Raw genomic sequence first — 15634 nt, forward strand, 5'->3', positions numbered from 1 at the left:
ATACAATTTTAAGCAACTTTCTAATTGAATCCTATTATCAATTTTTCTTAATTCTCTTTGTATCTTTATTTGAAAAAGTTGTAATGTAAGATTAGAAGCCAGCCCATTTTTCGTCCAGCATCTAGGTTGTGCTTGCTGATTGGTGGTTACATCTAGCCACCAATCAGCAAGCGCTGTCCAGGTGCTTAAAGAAAAACGGACTGGCTCCTGAACTTACATTTCTGCTTTTTCCAAAAAAAGATACCAAGAGAACAAAGAAAAAATGATAATATGGGTAAAATAGAAAGTTGCTTAAAATTACATGCTCTATCTGAATAATGAAATTAAAAAAATGGGTTTCATATCCCTTTAAAGGGATAGTCTACCCAAAAAATATCATTGTTTAAAAAGATAACACCTTTCCTACCTATTCACCACCTTTGCACAACCAACATTGTTTATATACTTTATAACATTTAATCCTCTAAATTTCTGCCTGTTTGTAAGCCACTTTAGACAGCCTCTTATCACATGCTTTTTTATTTGCTTTTCACAACAAGAGACTCCTAGTTCATGTGAGCCATATAGATAACATTGTGCTCTCTCGTGGAGTTGTGCATGACATGGCACTAATTGGCTGAAATGCAAGTCAATAGATAATAAAAATAAAATGTTATGTGATCAGGGGGTTGTCAGAAGAGGCTTAGATATATGGTTATCACAGAGGTAAAAAGTGTATTAATATAACTGTGTTGGTTATGCCAAACTGGGGAATGGGTATTGAAGGGATTATCTATCTTTTTAAACAATAACAATTTTGGAGTAGACTTTTCCTTTAAGGTGAATGGTGCAATTTAGAGGGTCTTGATTAAACAGCAACCCCGTGACGCTCATTAAAAAAAAACAAAAAAAACTGTAAAGGGTTTAGGAAGATGAGACTCTTATAAAGCGTATTACTTCTGCACACACTGCATAATAATGTCATTACAAAAATAATGTTTACTGGCCCTTTACATTTTACGTTAATGTCCCTTTATTTGCAGACGTCAAGAACTGTTATTATTGGTTAAGTGTAAAAACATTGACATTATGCTGTCACCATCAACATTCAGTTCAGTTCTCTTTTGCTTCTGAGTTGTATGAATGCAGTTTGGAAAACACAAATTTACTATGTAATCAAACGTAACAAAAAAAACAACATGCACTGACCAGGGTGGGAGGTATAAATCCCCCCCAAAAAAACTTTGCAAAGTAATTCTGACTTATTAGAACTGTGGGGATAAAGCCTGGAATACATTAACGGGACATTATACACATATGCGGCGACCCCAGTTTTTCCGCGGTTTTGGTATCACATATATTTCACCCGTCGCCCGCAATTTTTACTCCCATAAACTAACATAGAACGCATCGCAAATCAGTATCACATATTCAGCGCAAGGACTTACGCGGCAAAAATTTAGACATTTTACTCCATTTTCACCTTGACACACATAGGCAGGCGCAGCAAGAACTGCGCTGAGTATGTGAGCACCAAAACCCCCTGAAAATAGTAACTAACACCTAATGCATGCGCAATATCTATCTACCTGTCAACCGTCTTCCCCCACCGCAATAACTAATAAACTATATTAACCCCTAAACCGCCAACCCCCACATCGCAAAACATCTAATTAACCTATTAACCTCTATATCGCCATCACCCCACAATGCAATATACCTTAATAAACTATTAACCCCTAATCCGCCATTCACCCATATCACAAATAACCTATTAAAACTATTAACCCCTAAACCGCCACCCCCACCAACGCAAAACATTTAATTAACCTATTAACCCCTTATCCGCCAAACCCACACAACGCAATAACCCTAATAAAATTATTACCCCTAAACTGCCAAACCCACACAACGCAAATAACTAATTAAATTACTAAGCCCCCTAACCTAACACCCCCTATATTAACCACAATTACCTAAATTAAAAAATACTAAGTTACAAAAAATTCAAATAAAAAAGCTAAAAAAAAACTAAGAATAAATTAATCTAAGATTACAAAAAAAATCTAAAATTACATAAAATAATAAACGAATTTATCAAAAATAAAAAAAATTAAACCTAATCCCTATGAAAATAAAAAAAGTCCCCCCAAAATAAACACACACCCTAATCTAATGCTAAATTACCAATAGCCCTCAAATTCAAATCAGAATAGGAAGAGAGCTACTGAAATCCTATTGGCTGATTTGAACAGCTAATAGGATTTCAGTAGCTCTCATCCTATTGGCTGATTTAAATTTGAAGATTCAAATCAGCCAATAGGAATTCAAGGTACCCCATATTTTAACACGTACCTTGAATTCAATCCTCAGTGTGCGGCAGTGATCGTACGAAGAGGATCTCCTTGCTTCATGGTTGCGGGTCTTCAGTTCCGCGGTCACCGGTTTTCAGTTCCGTGCTCCACTCTGCACCAGCTTGTTCCTTCAGCGCCAGACTTCAGCAACCTTTGTGGGGGGTTGTTGTTTTTTTAGATTAGGGTTTTAGTGGGCCTTTGAAAAAGAGCTGAATGCCCATACAAATGCCCCTTTAGGGGCAATGGGTAGTTTAGGATTTTTTAGTGATAGTTTTTTTTATTTTGGGGTATTGGTGGGTGGGGGGGTTTACTGTTAGAGGGGGGACAGTATTTTTAAAGGTAAAAGAGCTGTTTAACATAGGGCAATGCCCTACAAAAGGCCCTTTTAAGGGCTATTGGTAGTTTAGCATTAGATTAGGGGGTGTTTTTATTTGGGAGGGGCTTTTTTATTTTCATAGGGATTAGGTTTAATTTTTTTATTTTTGATAATTTGGTTTATTATTTTATGTAATGTTAGAATTTTATATTTTTTGCAATCTTAGATTAATTTAATCTCAGTTTTTTTATTTTTAAGTAATGTTAGCTTTTTAATTTTAATTGTTTGAAACTTAGTATTTTTTAATTTAGGTAATTGGGGTTAATTTAGGGGGTGTTAGGCTAGGAGGCTAAGTAATTTAATTAGTTATTTGCGTTGTGTGGGTTTGGCGGTTTAGGGTTTAACAGTTTTATAAGGATTATTGTGTTGTGTAAATTTGACGGATTAGGAGTTAATAGATTTATAAGGTTTGTTGCGATGTGGGTTAATGACAGATTAGGGGTTAATAGTTTTAATATGGACTTTGCGATGTAGGTGAATGGCGGATTAGGGGTTAATAGTTTAATTAGTCATATTGCGTTGTGGGGGGGTTGTTGGTTTTATTTTCGTAGGCGCTGGCAGTTTCTAACGTGCCGTAAGTCACTCCAGACTTCAGAAATGTGTATTTACACTCATTTCTGGACATCGCTAGTTTATCCAACTTGCGGAACTTTATGAACTGCCGGCGCCGTATATATGTGATACCCCGATGTACGAGGTGAAATTACGGGCGGTGCGAGTTTCAGAAGTTACGCTGAAGTCTCCGCCGCATATCTAATCTCGCCCTAGATTTTTCTTTCTTTGCATAAATGTTTTTTAGATGATCCATTTATATAGCCCATACAGGTTGTTTTTTTTTTTAAAATGGATAGTTTTGTTTATTTTTTTATTTAATTGCTCTGATTTTCAGACTCCTAACCAAGCCCCAAATTTTAAGGAGAATACTGACGTATACCTACTCCAGCTTGCTCCTGTTTGTGTAAAGGGTCTTTTATATGCAAAGGAAGGGGGGGGTGTCTGCTATTTCCCACTTGCAGTGGGTGTTCCAGTAACCTTTTAAAGAGAGCTAAACTGGAAGCTTCTAAGTATGTTTTTAAACAGTTTTATACTGGATTTTTATATCAGTATCTGTGCATATTATTCTTAATAATAGTGTCTATTACATGCAGTTATATGACAATTGGTGTATACTGTCCCTTAAAGGTTTAACCCCTTAACGACCAAGGACGTGCAGGGTACGTCCTCAAAAAAAAGGCAGTTAATGCCTGAGGACGTACCCTGCACGTCCTCGGTGTGGAAAGCAGCTGGAAGCGATCCTGCTCGCTTCCAGCTGCTTTCCGGTTATTGCAGTGATGCCTCGATATGGAGGCATCCTGCAATAACCCTGCATGGCCATCCGATGCAGAGAGAGCCACTCTGTGGCCCTCTCTGCACCGGACATCGATGGCCGGTATCGTTGGTGGGTGGGAGCTGACTTGGGAGGCGGGTGGGCGGCCATCGATGGGCCGTGTAAGGTGGAGGGGGGCGGGATCGGGGGCGTAGCTGACGGGGGCGCGCACGGGCGCGCGCGCGTGCACATAGGGCGGCGGGCGGGCGCGTGCACGGGGCGGGAGCGGGTGGGAACCGCTATACTACAGAAAATAAATGTAAGTATGTGGGGGAAAAGGGCAAAATTAAAAAAAAATAAACACCAGTCAAAGGGATCTTGGAGGGGTGGGGGGTTGGTATTGGGTGGGGGGGGGAGCTACACTACAGAAAAAGGGATTTTTTCTTAAAAAAAGCACATTTTTTTCTAAACTGGGTACTGGCAGACAGCTGCCAGTACCCAAGATGGCGCCCATTAAGGCAGAGGGGGAGGGTTAGAGAGCTGTTTGGTGGGGGATCTGTGAGGTTGGGGGCTAAGGGGGGATCCTACACAGCAGCATATGTAAATATGCTAAAAAAAAACTCAAAAAAGCCCAAATATACCTTTTATTTTAGTACTGGCAGAGTTTCTGCCAGTACTTAAGATGGCGGGGACAATTGTGGGGTGGGGGAGGGAAGAGAGCTATTTGGGAGGCATCAGGGGGTCTGATGTTTCAGGTGGGAGGCTGAGCTCTACACTAAAGCTAAAATTAACCCTGCAAGTTCCCTACAAGCTACATAATTAACCCCTTCACTGCTAGCCATAATACACACTTGATGCGCAGCAGCATTTAGCGGCCTTCTAATTACCAAAAAGCATCGCCAAAGCCATATATGTCTGCTATTTCTGAACAAAGGGGATCCCAGAGAAGCATTTACAACCATTTGTGTCATAATTGCACAAGCTGTTTGTAAATAATTTCAGTGAGAAACCTAAAGTTTGTAAAAAAGTTTGTGAAAAAGGGAACGTTTTTTTTAAATTGATCGCATTTGGCGGTGAAATGGTGGCATGAAATATACCAAAATGGGCCTAGATCAATACTTTGGGTTGTCTACTACACTACACTAAAGCTAAATTTAACCCTACAAGCTCCCTACAAGCTCCCTAATTAACCCCTGCACTGCTGGGCATAATACACGTGTGGTGCGCAGCGGCATTTAGCGGCCTTCTAATTACCAAAAAGCAATGCCAAAGCCATATATGTCTGCTATTTCTGAACAAAGGGGATCCCAGAGAAGCATTTACAACCATTTGTGCCATAATTGCATAAGCTGTTTGTAAATGATTTCAGTGAGAAACCTAAAATTGTGAAAAAGTTAACGTTTTTTTTTATTTGATTGCATTTGGCGGTGAAATGGTGGCATGAAATATACCAAAATGGGCCTAGATCAATAGTTGGGGTTGTCTACTACACTACACTAAAGCTAAAATTACCCCAAAATGCTCCCTACATGCTCCCTAATTAACCCCTTCACTGCTGGGCATAATACACGTGTGGTGCGCAGTGGCATTTAGCGGCCTTCTAATTACCAAAAAGCAACGCCAAAGCCATATATGTCTGCTATTTCTGAACAAAGGGGATCGCAGAGAAGAATTTACAACCATTTATGCCATAATTGCACAAGCGGTTTGTAAATAATTTCAGTGAGAAACCAAAAGTTTGTGAAAAAATTTGTGAAAAAGTGAACGATTTTTTGTATTTGATCGCATTTGGCGGTAAAATGGTGGCATGAAATATACCAAAATGGGCCTAGATCAATACTTTGGGTTGTCTACTAAAAAAAAATATATACATGTCAATGGATATTCAGAGATTCCTGAAAGATATCAGTGTTCTAATGTAACTAGCGCTAATTTTGAAAAAAAATGGTTTTTAAATAGCAAAGTGCTATTTGTATTTATGGCCCTATAACTTACAAAAAAAGCAAAGAACATGTAAACATTGGGTATTTCTAAACTCAGGACAAAATTTAGAAACTATTTAGCATGGGTGTTTTTTGGTGGTTGTAGATGTATAACAGATTTTGGGGGTCAAAGTTAGAAAAAGTGTGTTTTTTTCGATTTTTTCCTCATATTTTATAAAATTTTTTATAGTAAATTATAAGATATGATGAAAATAATGGTATCTTTAGAAAGTCCATTTAATGGCGAGAAAAACGATATATAATATGTGTGGGTACAGTAAATGAGTAAGAGGAAAATTACAGCTAAACATAAACACTGCAAAAATGTAAAAATAGCCTTGGTCCCAAACGGACAGAAAATGGAAAAGTGCTGTGGTCATTAAGGGGTTAAAGGGACAGTCTAGTCAAAATTAAACTCTTATGATTCAGATAGGGCATGCCGTTTTAAAAAACTTTCAATTTTACTTTTATCACCAAATTTGCTTTGTTCCCTTGGTATTCCTTGTTGAAAGCTAAACCTAGATAGGCTCATATGCTAATTTCTAAGCCCTTCTACCATTTTGACCCTTTGTACACAGCTAGAGAGCGCTTGTTCATATGTGCCATATAGATAACAGTGTGCTCACTCCTGTGGAGTTATATATGAGTCAGCCCTGATTGTCTATCAAAAGAACTGAGATAAGGGGGCTGTCTGCAGAGGCTTAGCTACAAGGTAATCACAGAGGTAAAAAGTATATTAATATAACCGTGTTGGTTATGCAAAACTGGTTAATGGGTAATAAAGGGATTATCTATCTTTTTAAACAATAACAATTTTCCAGTAGACTGTCCCTTTAAGACTAGAGGATTAGGCCTAATAGAAGAGGTTGAGAATTAAGTTTAGTATTTGGGTTAGATATTAGGGTAAGCGCTAGGGTTGAGGCTGCAGTTAAAGTAACATAAAACCTAGGGAAAGTGTTGGGGTTTGCCTAGAATGTATGGTTATGGTAAGAGCTAAGGATAGAGTTGTTGATAGGGTTAGATTCATCGTTTTGGGTTACTGTTTTTCTTAGGTGAAAATATAAAGACTAAGGTCTAGGCTTAGTGTATAGTTATTAGAGGAGAACAGGTAATGTAATAGCTATGTTAAAAGTTATGGCATGATTTAAATATAGAATTAGGAATAAAGTTAGGGTTATTATAGGATAGAGGTAGGGCAAGGCTTATAAATTTAGGGTAGGGTTACAATGGGGTTAGGGCTAGAGGCCTTTTTTAATGGTTAGTATGGAAATGATTAGAGTAGGGATGTGGCTTTTGTTATGATTAGATAAAGGGTTGGAGAAAATCTGCATGGAGAAAATCTCGGAGTTCATCTGATTTCCTTCATTACAAGTTCATTTTGAACTCCTACTTTTCTGCCATTAATCTCTAGAAGCAACATTACAACTCTACTCTTATCTCTACTCAAACCCAAAACGTCTGTTTTCTACTATAAATACTTTTCTCCGCCCACGCCCACCACCTAATACAACTTCTCTGTCAGCTCAAGATTTTGCCAGCCACTTCATCAACAAAATCGACTCCATCAGAAATTAAATCAGCTCTCAACATATTTCCATTCTCTCTGCCCCTCAAACGCTCGCAAATAACCTCAACCCACATAGTCATAAATTTAGCTCATTCTCCCGTTACTGAGGAAGAAGATTCTGCACTTATTCTGCGCTCTCACCTCACTACCTGTCTCCTTGACCCTATCCCCTTACAGCTACACCCCTCCCTCTCTTCTACCCTTACCCCTATATACACACATTTTCAATCTTTCCCTCAGAACCGGTATATTTCCCTCATCTCTGAAACTTGCACTGGTCACACCTATCCTCAAAAAACCTTCTCTTGATCCAACCTCCCCATCCAACTACCACCCTATTTCCCTACTCCCTCTTGCCTCAAAGCTTCTTGAAAAGCTAGTATATGCACACCTATCCCATTTCCTTACATTAAACTCCCTCCTTGACCGACTGCAATCTGGATTCCGTCACCATCACTCCACAGAGACAGCAATCGTCAAGGTTACCAACAACCTACATACAACAAAATCAAAAGGCCACTTCTATCTGCTTATCCTCCTTGATCTGTCTGCAGCCTTCTATATTGTTGACCACCCTCTTTTGCTCCAAACCCTCCAATCCTTCAGCATTTGTGACACAGCCCTCTCGTGGTTCTCTTCCTACCTGTCAAACCGTACCTTTAGTGTAGCCTTCTCTGGTGGCCTCTTCTGCCCTGTCAACACTTTCTGTTGGGGTACTGCAAGGCTCTGTCCTCGGTCCCCTTCTCTTCTCAATGTACATGTCATCATTAGGTTCCCTAATAAAGTCCCATGGGTTCCAATATCATTTGTATGCCGACGACATCTAAATCTACTTCTCTGCATCAGACCTATCTCCTTCCTTATTAACCCGTGTCACTAACTGTGTTTCTCACATCTCTAACTTGATGTCCTTTCACTACCTCAAGCTCAATCTCTCCAAAATGGAGCTCCTTATTTTCCCCCCTTCTTCAAAAATCTTTTCCCCCAATCTCTCTATAACTGTCGACAACTCTATCATTACCCCTACCCCACATGCCCGATGTCTTGGGGTCACATTTGACAATCTCTCCAAAATGGAGCTCCTTATTTTCCCCCCTTATTCAAAAATCTTCTCCCCCAATCTCTCTATAACTGTCGACAACTCTATCATTACCCCTACCCCACATGCCCGATGTCTTGGGGTCACATTTGACTCAGATCTTTCTTTCACTCCTCACATTCAGTCCTTGGCTAAAGCCTGCCGCTTCCACCTTAAAAACATCTCTAAAATTAGACATTTCCTTACACAAGACACAACTAAGATTTTAATCTACTCTCTCATCCTTTCCCGCCTTGATTACTGCAACTCTGTCCTCTCTGGTCTCCCCAGCTGCCGCCTAGCTCCTTTAAAATCCATAAAGAATGCCTCTGCCAGGCTCATCTTCCTTACACGTCACTCTTCATCTGCTGCACCTCTCTGCCAATCCCTTCACTGGCTTCCTCTTGCCTCCAGGATTAAACACAAAATTCTCACTCTGACATACAAAGCCCTCAACTGCACTGCTCCCCCCTATATCTCAGACCTTGTCTCCAGATACTCTCCCGTCCCCTTCGCTCTGCTCATGACCTCCTACTCTCCTCCTCTCTTGTTACCTCCTCACACTCCTGTTTACAGGACTTCTCCAGGCTGGCTCCCATCTTGTGGAACTCTCTGCCTCGATCCACAAGACTCTCCCCTAGTTTTGAAAGCTGCAAGTGCTCCCTAAAGACTCTACTGTTCAGGGATGTATACAACCTACACTTACCTTTCTTTATACCAGTTCCTCTCCTCTATTGCTATCCCCTTGAACCCCTTTAGCATGTAAGCCTAAGAGCCCAGCTGTTTGTAGATCACCTTCTTTAGAGCTGACTACAACAGTGCAACTCTTGGCAGGGCCCTCTACCTGTTTGATCCATATAAATGTTTCCTTGTATTCTGCCTATGTTTATAGCGCAGCGGAATCTGTTGGTGCTCTACAATCAACCGATAATAATAATAACAATAATAATAATAATAATAAAGGGTTAAGGTTTTTGTGAGGTGCCAGGTTAGTGACTAGGGTGAGAGCTGGGGATACGGTAGATTATAGCTGGGGTGGAGTTTAAAGCTGGAACTGGGCATACAATAAGGTATATGAATACAAAAGAGTTATGACTTAGGTTAGGTCTAGCATTAGACTGATAAATTATTGTTCTATCAAATGCAGCAAAGTTTTAAAAAAAATATTTCAGTAGTAAATTTAGATAACTTACCAGACACATTCTTTAGCATATAAAATATTTTAAGAAGGCAATTATTAGACGTTTATAGGAAATAAGAATGAAATGAAGTCATTTTTGTGATGTTTAATGTATAGTTCTGTCCCTTAAATAACATCATTTTTTCCCATATTTTTCTTTTGAAAGAAAAAAAATAGTTATAACTATATCTCAGTCCACAGAACTGCATTTGAATTTTCTTTTTGAATAGCAAAGGCACTTACTTGGAACTCTATTAATGGCTCGCAATGGGCGCAGGACTCTGACCGTCCGTACTGCTGAGAGACTGACATTCTGTAGATCCAGAGAATATTCTAGCATCCTTAACACAAGGACAAATAGCAAGGTTAGACATTCAGGTTAAGCCAGAACAAAAACTCTTTATTTTATTCTTTATTATTTTTATTTTTTTTGTATTCTTGGAGCATTTCAATAACTTCAAAGTCAATAAAAAATAATAAAACAGGATCCACATGATGCAGGTGTATAGAAAGCTTCACACAGCTTCTTTGTATTGTTGTATTGTGGGTATCGGTGTGTGATGGCAGACATATTTTTATTTTGGCAGATAGATTAAGGTAATTCTCCCCCAACCTCCTTTACCCCCCCTCCCCCCCCCACCCTTCCCAGACAACTTCCTAGCCAGAGAAAATGTCAGGAGTAGATGCCTTTCCAGGAAATTCCAGTTCATTACAGACAGTTCCCCAAGGCAATTTTGTGCTTCACGCAAGTCGGTAAAACAAGAGATTCGAAATGCCTCGGGATCACCACACGTTTGGCCGCGGTCTGCGTATTTTTATGTGGATTTTTAACACAGCCAGGAGATTCTTGCGTGCTGAAGCAGACTTTAATTTAAACCAGGTGTCTACTTTGTTTTTGAAGAAAAAGAAAAAAAAATCACAGAAAAAAAGCAAGTGTCACTTTCCTTTTAGAAACACAAATGTTAAAAAAGTACATAAGAAAAAAATGAACCCGGTGTCCAACAATAAGTGTAATGAAGAACTGAATTTTTCTTTGGTGAGTGTGCGCTCTGCCCTTGCAATGACCTTGTGGTGTCAGTCACATGACCCCAAGCCAACTTCAACTTGAAGTTAATTAGCTTAGTCTTTTCAATACAGATGAAAAACTGTATCATGTTAAAGAACCGTTTTTTTTTATTTCTGTTAAAATATGATATTTTGGAACACTTCTAAATATTTATTTTTATATTAGAATCCTTTAACTTTATTTATATATTTTAATTGGCATTTTATAAGGGGGTTATCTATTTACAGATAATCAGCAACATATGGCACAATTCTGAGATGTCTTTTTTCACAGGATAGCCAACAAATATACACTTTTTTTTTTAGATTTAGATTTACCAATCATTTTGTAGTCTCTGATAGTTTAAAGCACTGTTTGGTTGTTTGATTGGTGACTAGCTACATTAAGCCACCAAAAATTGATAATCGGAGTAAATTAGAAAGTTGCTTAAATTTGCATGCTCTATCTGAATCATGAAAGAAAAAAAATGTGGGTTTCATATCCCTTTAAGCACTATATACTATTGTAAAAACATATATATATATTCTTAAAAAAGCGCTAACTTTCAAAAAAGTATACCAAGAGAAAACAGTAAATTCGCTAACAGAAATAAATGTATCATTTTTTTATTTTGATTTCCGTGTAAAGGCACAGAAAAAAAACACTTGATTTTACAGACTTTTTTTTGGCCTTGCTAACATACCTCCCAACTGTCCCGATTTTCGCGGGACAGTCCCGATTTTAGGGGTCTGTCCCGCTGTCCCGGGTTGCTAGCCATCTGTCCTGCATTGCCCCATGCATTTAAAAAAAAAAAAAAATTAAATTCTATTGGGCCCATACTCAGAAGCAGCGGGCTTTTCTCTCCCAGGGTTATATACCTGTTAGATTCCTTGTGGAAAAGGAATGGTGTGTGGGTTAAGTAGGAGTAAGAAGGCTGTATACCCTCTGACCACAGGTAATGGTGACCTCTAACCTCTGGTAGTGATGACGTCTACCCCTGGTGATAATACTAGCATGCATTCAGTTTTATACAATGAGCAGTGCAATACCAGGGTAACGAACAGTGGCAGCCTCAGACTGCCAGCTAATGTGCTTGCCAACCCCAGGACCTCATACAATGAGTTAGAGATACCCATGTATGATGTAGTGTGTGTCTATCTGTATCTATAAGTGTGTATGTGTGTGCATCTGCATGTATAATTGTAAGCTGTATAGTGTGTGTGTGTGTATCTGTATGTATAAGTGTGTATGTGTGTGCATCTGCATGTATAATTGTAAGCTGTATAGTGTGTGTGTGTGTATCTGCATATATAATTGTAAGCTTTGTAGTTTGTGTGTGTGTGTGTATCTGTATGTATAAGTGTAGGCTATGTACTGTGTGTGTCTGCATGTATAAATGTAAGCTATGAAGTGTGTGTATCTGCATATATAAGTGTATGCTGTGTAGTGTGTGTATGTGTGTATCTGTATGTATAAGTGTGTGTGTGTATCTGCATGTATAATTGTAAGCTGTGTAGTGTGTGTGTATCTGTATGTATAAGTGTAGGCTATGTAGAATGTGTGTCTGCATGTATAAATGTAAGCTATGAAGTGTGTGTATCTGCATATATAAGTGTATGATGTGTAGTGTGTGTATGTGTGTATCTGTATGTATAAGTATGTGTGTGTATCTGCATGTATAATTGTAAGCTGTGTAGTGTGTGTGTATCTGTATGTATAAGTGTAGGCTATGTAGAATGTGTGTCTGCATGTATAAATGTAAGCTATGAAGTGTGCATATCTGCATGTATAAGTGTATACTATGTAGTGTGTGTGTGTGTGTATCTGCATGTATAAGTGTAAACTATGTAGTGTGTGTGTGCGTATCTGCATGTATAAGTGTATGCTATGTAGTGTGTGTGTGTCTGCCTGTATAAGTGTATGCTATGTAGTGTGTGTGTATCTGCATGTATAAATGTATGCTATGTAGTGTGTGTGTATCTGCATGTATAAGTGTATGCTATGTAGTGTGTGTGTATCTGCATGTATAAGTGTATGCTATGTAGTGTGTGTGTATCTGCATGTGTAAGTGTATGCTATGTAGTGTATTACTGTGCATTTTTGCTGACTTTAAAGGCCAGAATCTAGAATATTAATGGGGAAAGCAGAGAGCAGTTTCAAAGAATCTATTATTAAATGTCCAATTAAGATAAAAATATTTAGCACTGTCTCTGCAAAGGTTAATTAAATACAGAGCTCACATAGCTATACCACTGGTTTGAGCTTGTGTTTGATTTGCTGCTGAAGAGTATTAAAAGATATGACTTTATTTAGAATTGTATTTATATTACTTTGGTCTTATGATTTTTTTAAGCCCTGCCCCGCCCCTTTCAAATTTTTGCCGCGGGGGGGGGTCCCTCTTTTGAATTTTGAAATGTTGGGAGGTATGTGCTAGGGATCGTGGGACAAGCAGAGTTTTTATAGTAAAAGAAACAAATAAAAATCAATAAATATTTAAAAAATTGTTTATTGCAATGTTGTTTTATTTTCATAAATTCATAATTCATTTATGGTTAATTCGTTTTTGAGTTTAATGCTTTTAACTTAAAAAATATATACTTAAAGGGAAACTCAAGTCAAAATTAAGCTTTCATGATTCAGAAAGAGCACAAAATTTTAAGTATTTTTTAAATTGACTTCCATTATCAAATTTTGCATAATCTTTTTATACGCACGTTTTATGAGGCACCAGCTCCTACTGAGCATGTGCACAAGCTCACAGGATATACGTATACTAGTCTGTGATTGGCGGATGTCTGTCACATGGCACAAGGAGTTGGCAAATGGGAGAAAAACAAATTTGCCAGAAAAAAAAATCTACTGCTTTTGTGAAACTCAGAGTAAGTGTTATTGTATTGTCTTTTTATTATGCACTTGTAAGTTATGCAACTTCTGTATTTAGTGGCCCTTTAACGCCTACTTCTCTGTCTTTTCAGAAAGAACAGAAGCAACTGCTGTAGAAAAAAAGGATGCGTTTGCATTTTCTCTGTTCTAAGTATGGTTGCCAGATGACCACCACTGGAAAATTTCTAGGTGACGGGGTGAAATGGTAGATGGGGGTCACACAATTCCGCCCCCCCCCCCAAACAAAAGCCTCTTGATCCAACCATGTATAGTTTTCAGAACTGAGCAGTCTTTTCACCCCTTGTCCGCCAGTAACACACAAATCAACCATTTTATCTTTTCAGCTGCTGCACCACACATAAACCTTAATGATTTGACCCCCTTGACTGTGATTCATTTCTTTCTGCTAAATATTTGTAATGCGTTGAGACATAGGAGGCCTTTTACATTTAACTAAAACCCACGGACTTACGTTTGAGTGTCCAGTATGTTTGTGAAGATTTTACAGGACAGCCTGATAAGATACTGGAGTGTCCGGCTGAATACTGGCCACCTGGCAACCCTAGTTCTAAGTCTGCTAAAGGTTTAATTAAAAGGAGGTCTAAGACAAGAGTAAGGACAATTTTATACAAACACAAGCGGTATTGAATGTCCTTTTTAAGAGCATTTTACATTATACTGGAATTTTTTAATGTCCCATGGCTTAAAAAAAATAATCATGTGCTTGTGCTTAGTATCTATTTTTCATACACATACATATTCCTTTAAATGAACAGCACGTTTTATGAAATCCAGACATTAAAGGGATTCTAAACCCAAATTTTTTCTTTATAATTCATAAAGAGCATACAATTTTAAGCAACTTTCTAATTTACTCCTATTATCAATTTTTCCTCCTTTGCTATCTTTATTTGAAAAAGCAGCAATGTTAGCATAGCACCTGGGTAGCGCTTTCTGATTGGTGCCTAAATATAGCCACCAATCAGCAAGCGCTACCCAGGGGCTGAACCAAAAATGGGTGGCATCCTAAGCTTACATTCAAATAAAGATACCAAAGACAAATTGACAAATTGATAATAGGAGTAAATTAGAAAGTTGCTTAAAATTGCCTGCTCTATCTGAATCATGAAAGAAAAAAATTGGGTTTAGTGCCCCTTAAATGACCATAATCTGCAGGATTATCCTAGCACTTCCTGACTTCAAAAACAAAAACAAAAAAGGTTTTCTTTTTTTAATTAAAGGGACATTAAACCCCAAAAGATTATTTCATGATTTAGAAAGAGCATGCAATTTTTAACCACTTTCTAATTTACTTCTATTATCTAATTTGCTTCATTCTCTTGATATTCTTTGCTGAAAAGCATATCTAGATAGGCTCAGTATCTGCTGATTGGTTGTTGCACATAGATGCCTCATGTGATTGGCTCTCCAATGTGCATTTCTATTTATTCAACAAAGGATATCTAAAGAATGAAGCAAATTAGACAATAGAAGTAAATTTGAATGTTGTTTAAAATTGTATTCTCTATCCAAATCATGAAAGAAAAGTTTTAGCTTTAATGTCCCTTTAAGGATCCATTCAAGCATATTCCATACATGAAATAACAGATAACTCACATTAATGTTTTTTTTTTTTGTTTTTTTTATATATCTTTATTAGTTCCAGCGACAAAAATAAATACATGTCAAGTTGCATTTCATTATGCCATGCAAGGCATTCATAAATATACATAGGCAAATATATAAAGAATAACAATAGTATGTAATACCAGGAAAGAATAACAAGACATGTACATACCAATACCTGGCATTTAAAATCTGACCAACTATATCGCTGGAAATTTTATAAATATCAAACAACTAATAAACCAACAAAATGGGAAA

The 15634-nt window shown here is 37.9% G+C and overlaps 1 protein-coding gene across 1 annotated transcript in view; it reads right to left on the reverse strand.

Moving 5' to 3' along the window:
• The window catches only part of CACNA1G (calcium voltage-gated channel subunit alpha1 G), a 686261-nt gene that overhangs the window by 363849 nt on the left and 306778 nt on the right, over positions 1 to 15634 (reverse strand). Inside the window, exon 4 of the mRNA XM_053708713.1 lies at positions 10066 to 10163. Within this exon, the coding sequence (XP_053564688.1) occupies positions 10066 to 10163 (98 nt within the window). The remainder of the gene's footprint in view (positions 1 to 10065; positions 10164 to 15634) is intronic.

The sequence above is a fragment of the Bombina bombina genome, chromosome 1 (genome assembly GCF_027579735.1).
Source record: "Bombina bombina isolate aBomBom1 chromosome 1, aBomBom1.pri, whole genome shotgun sequence".
NCBI lineage: Eukaryota > Metazoa > Chordata > Amphibia > Anura > Bombinatoridae > Bombina > Bombina bombina.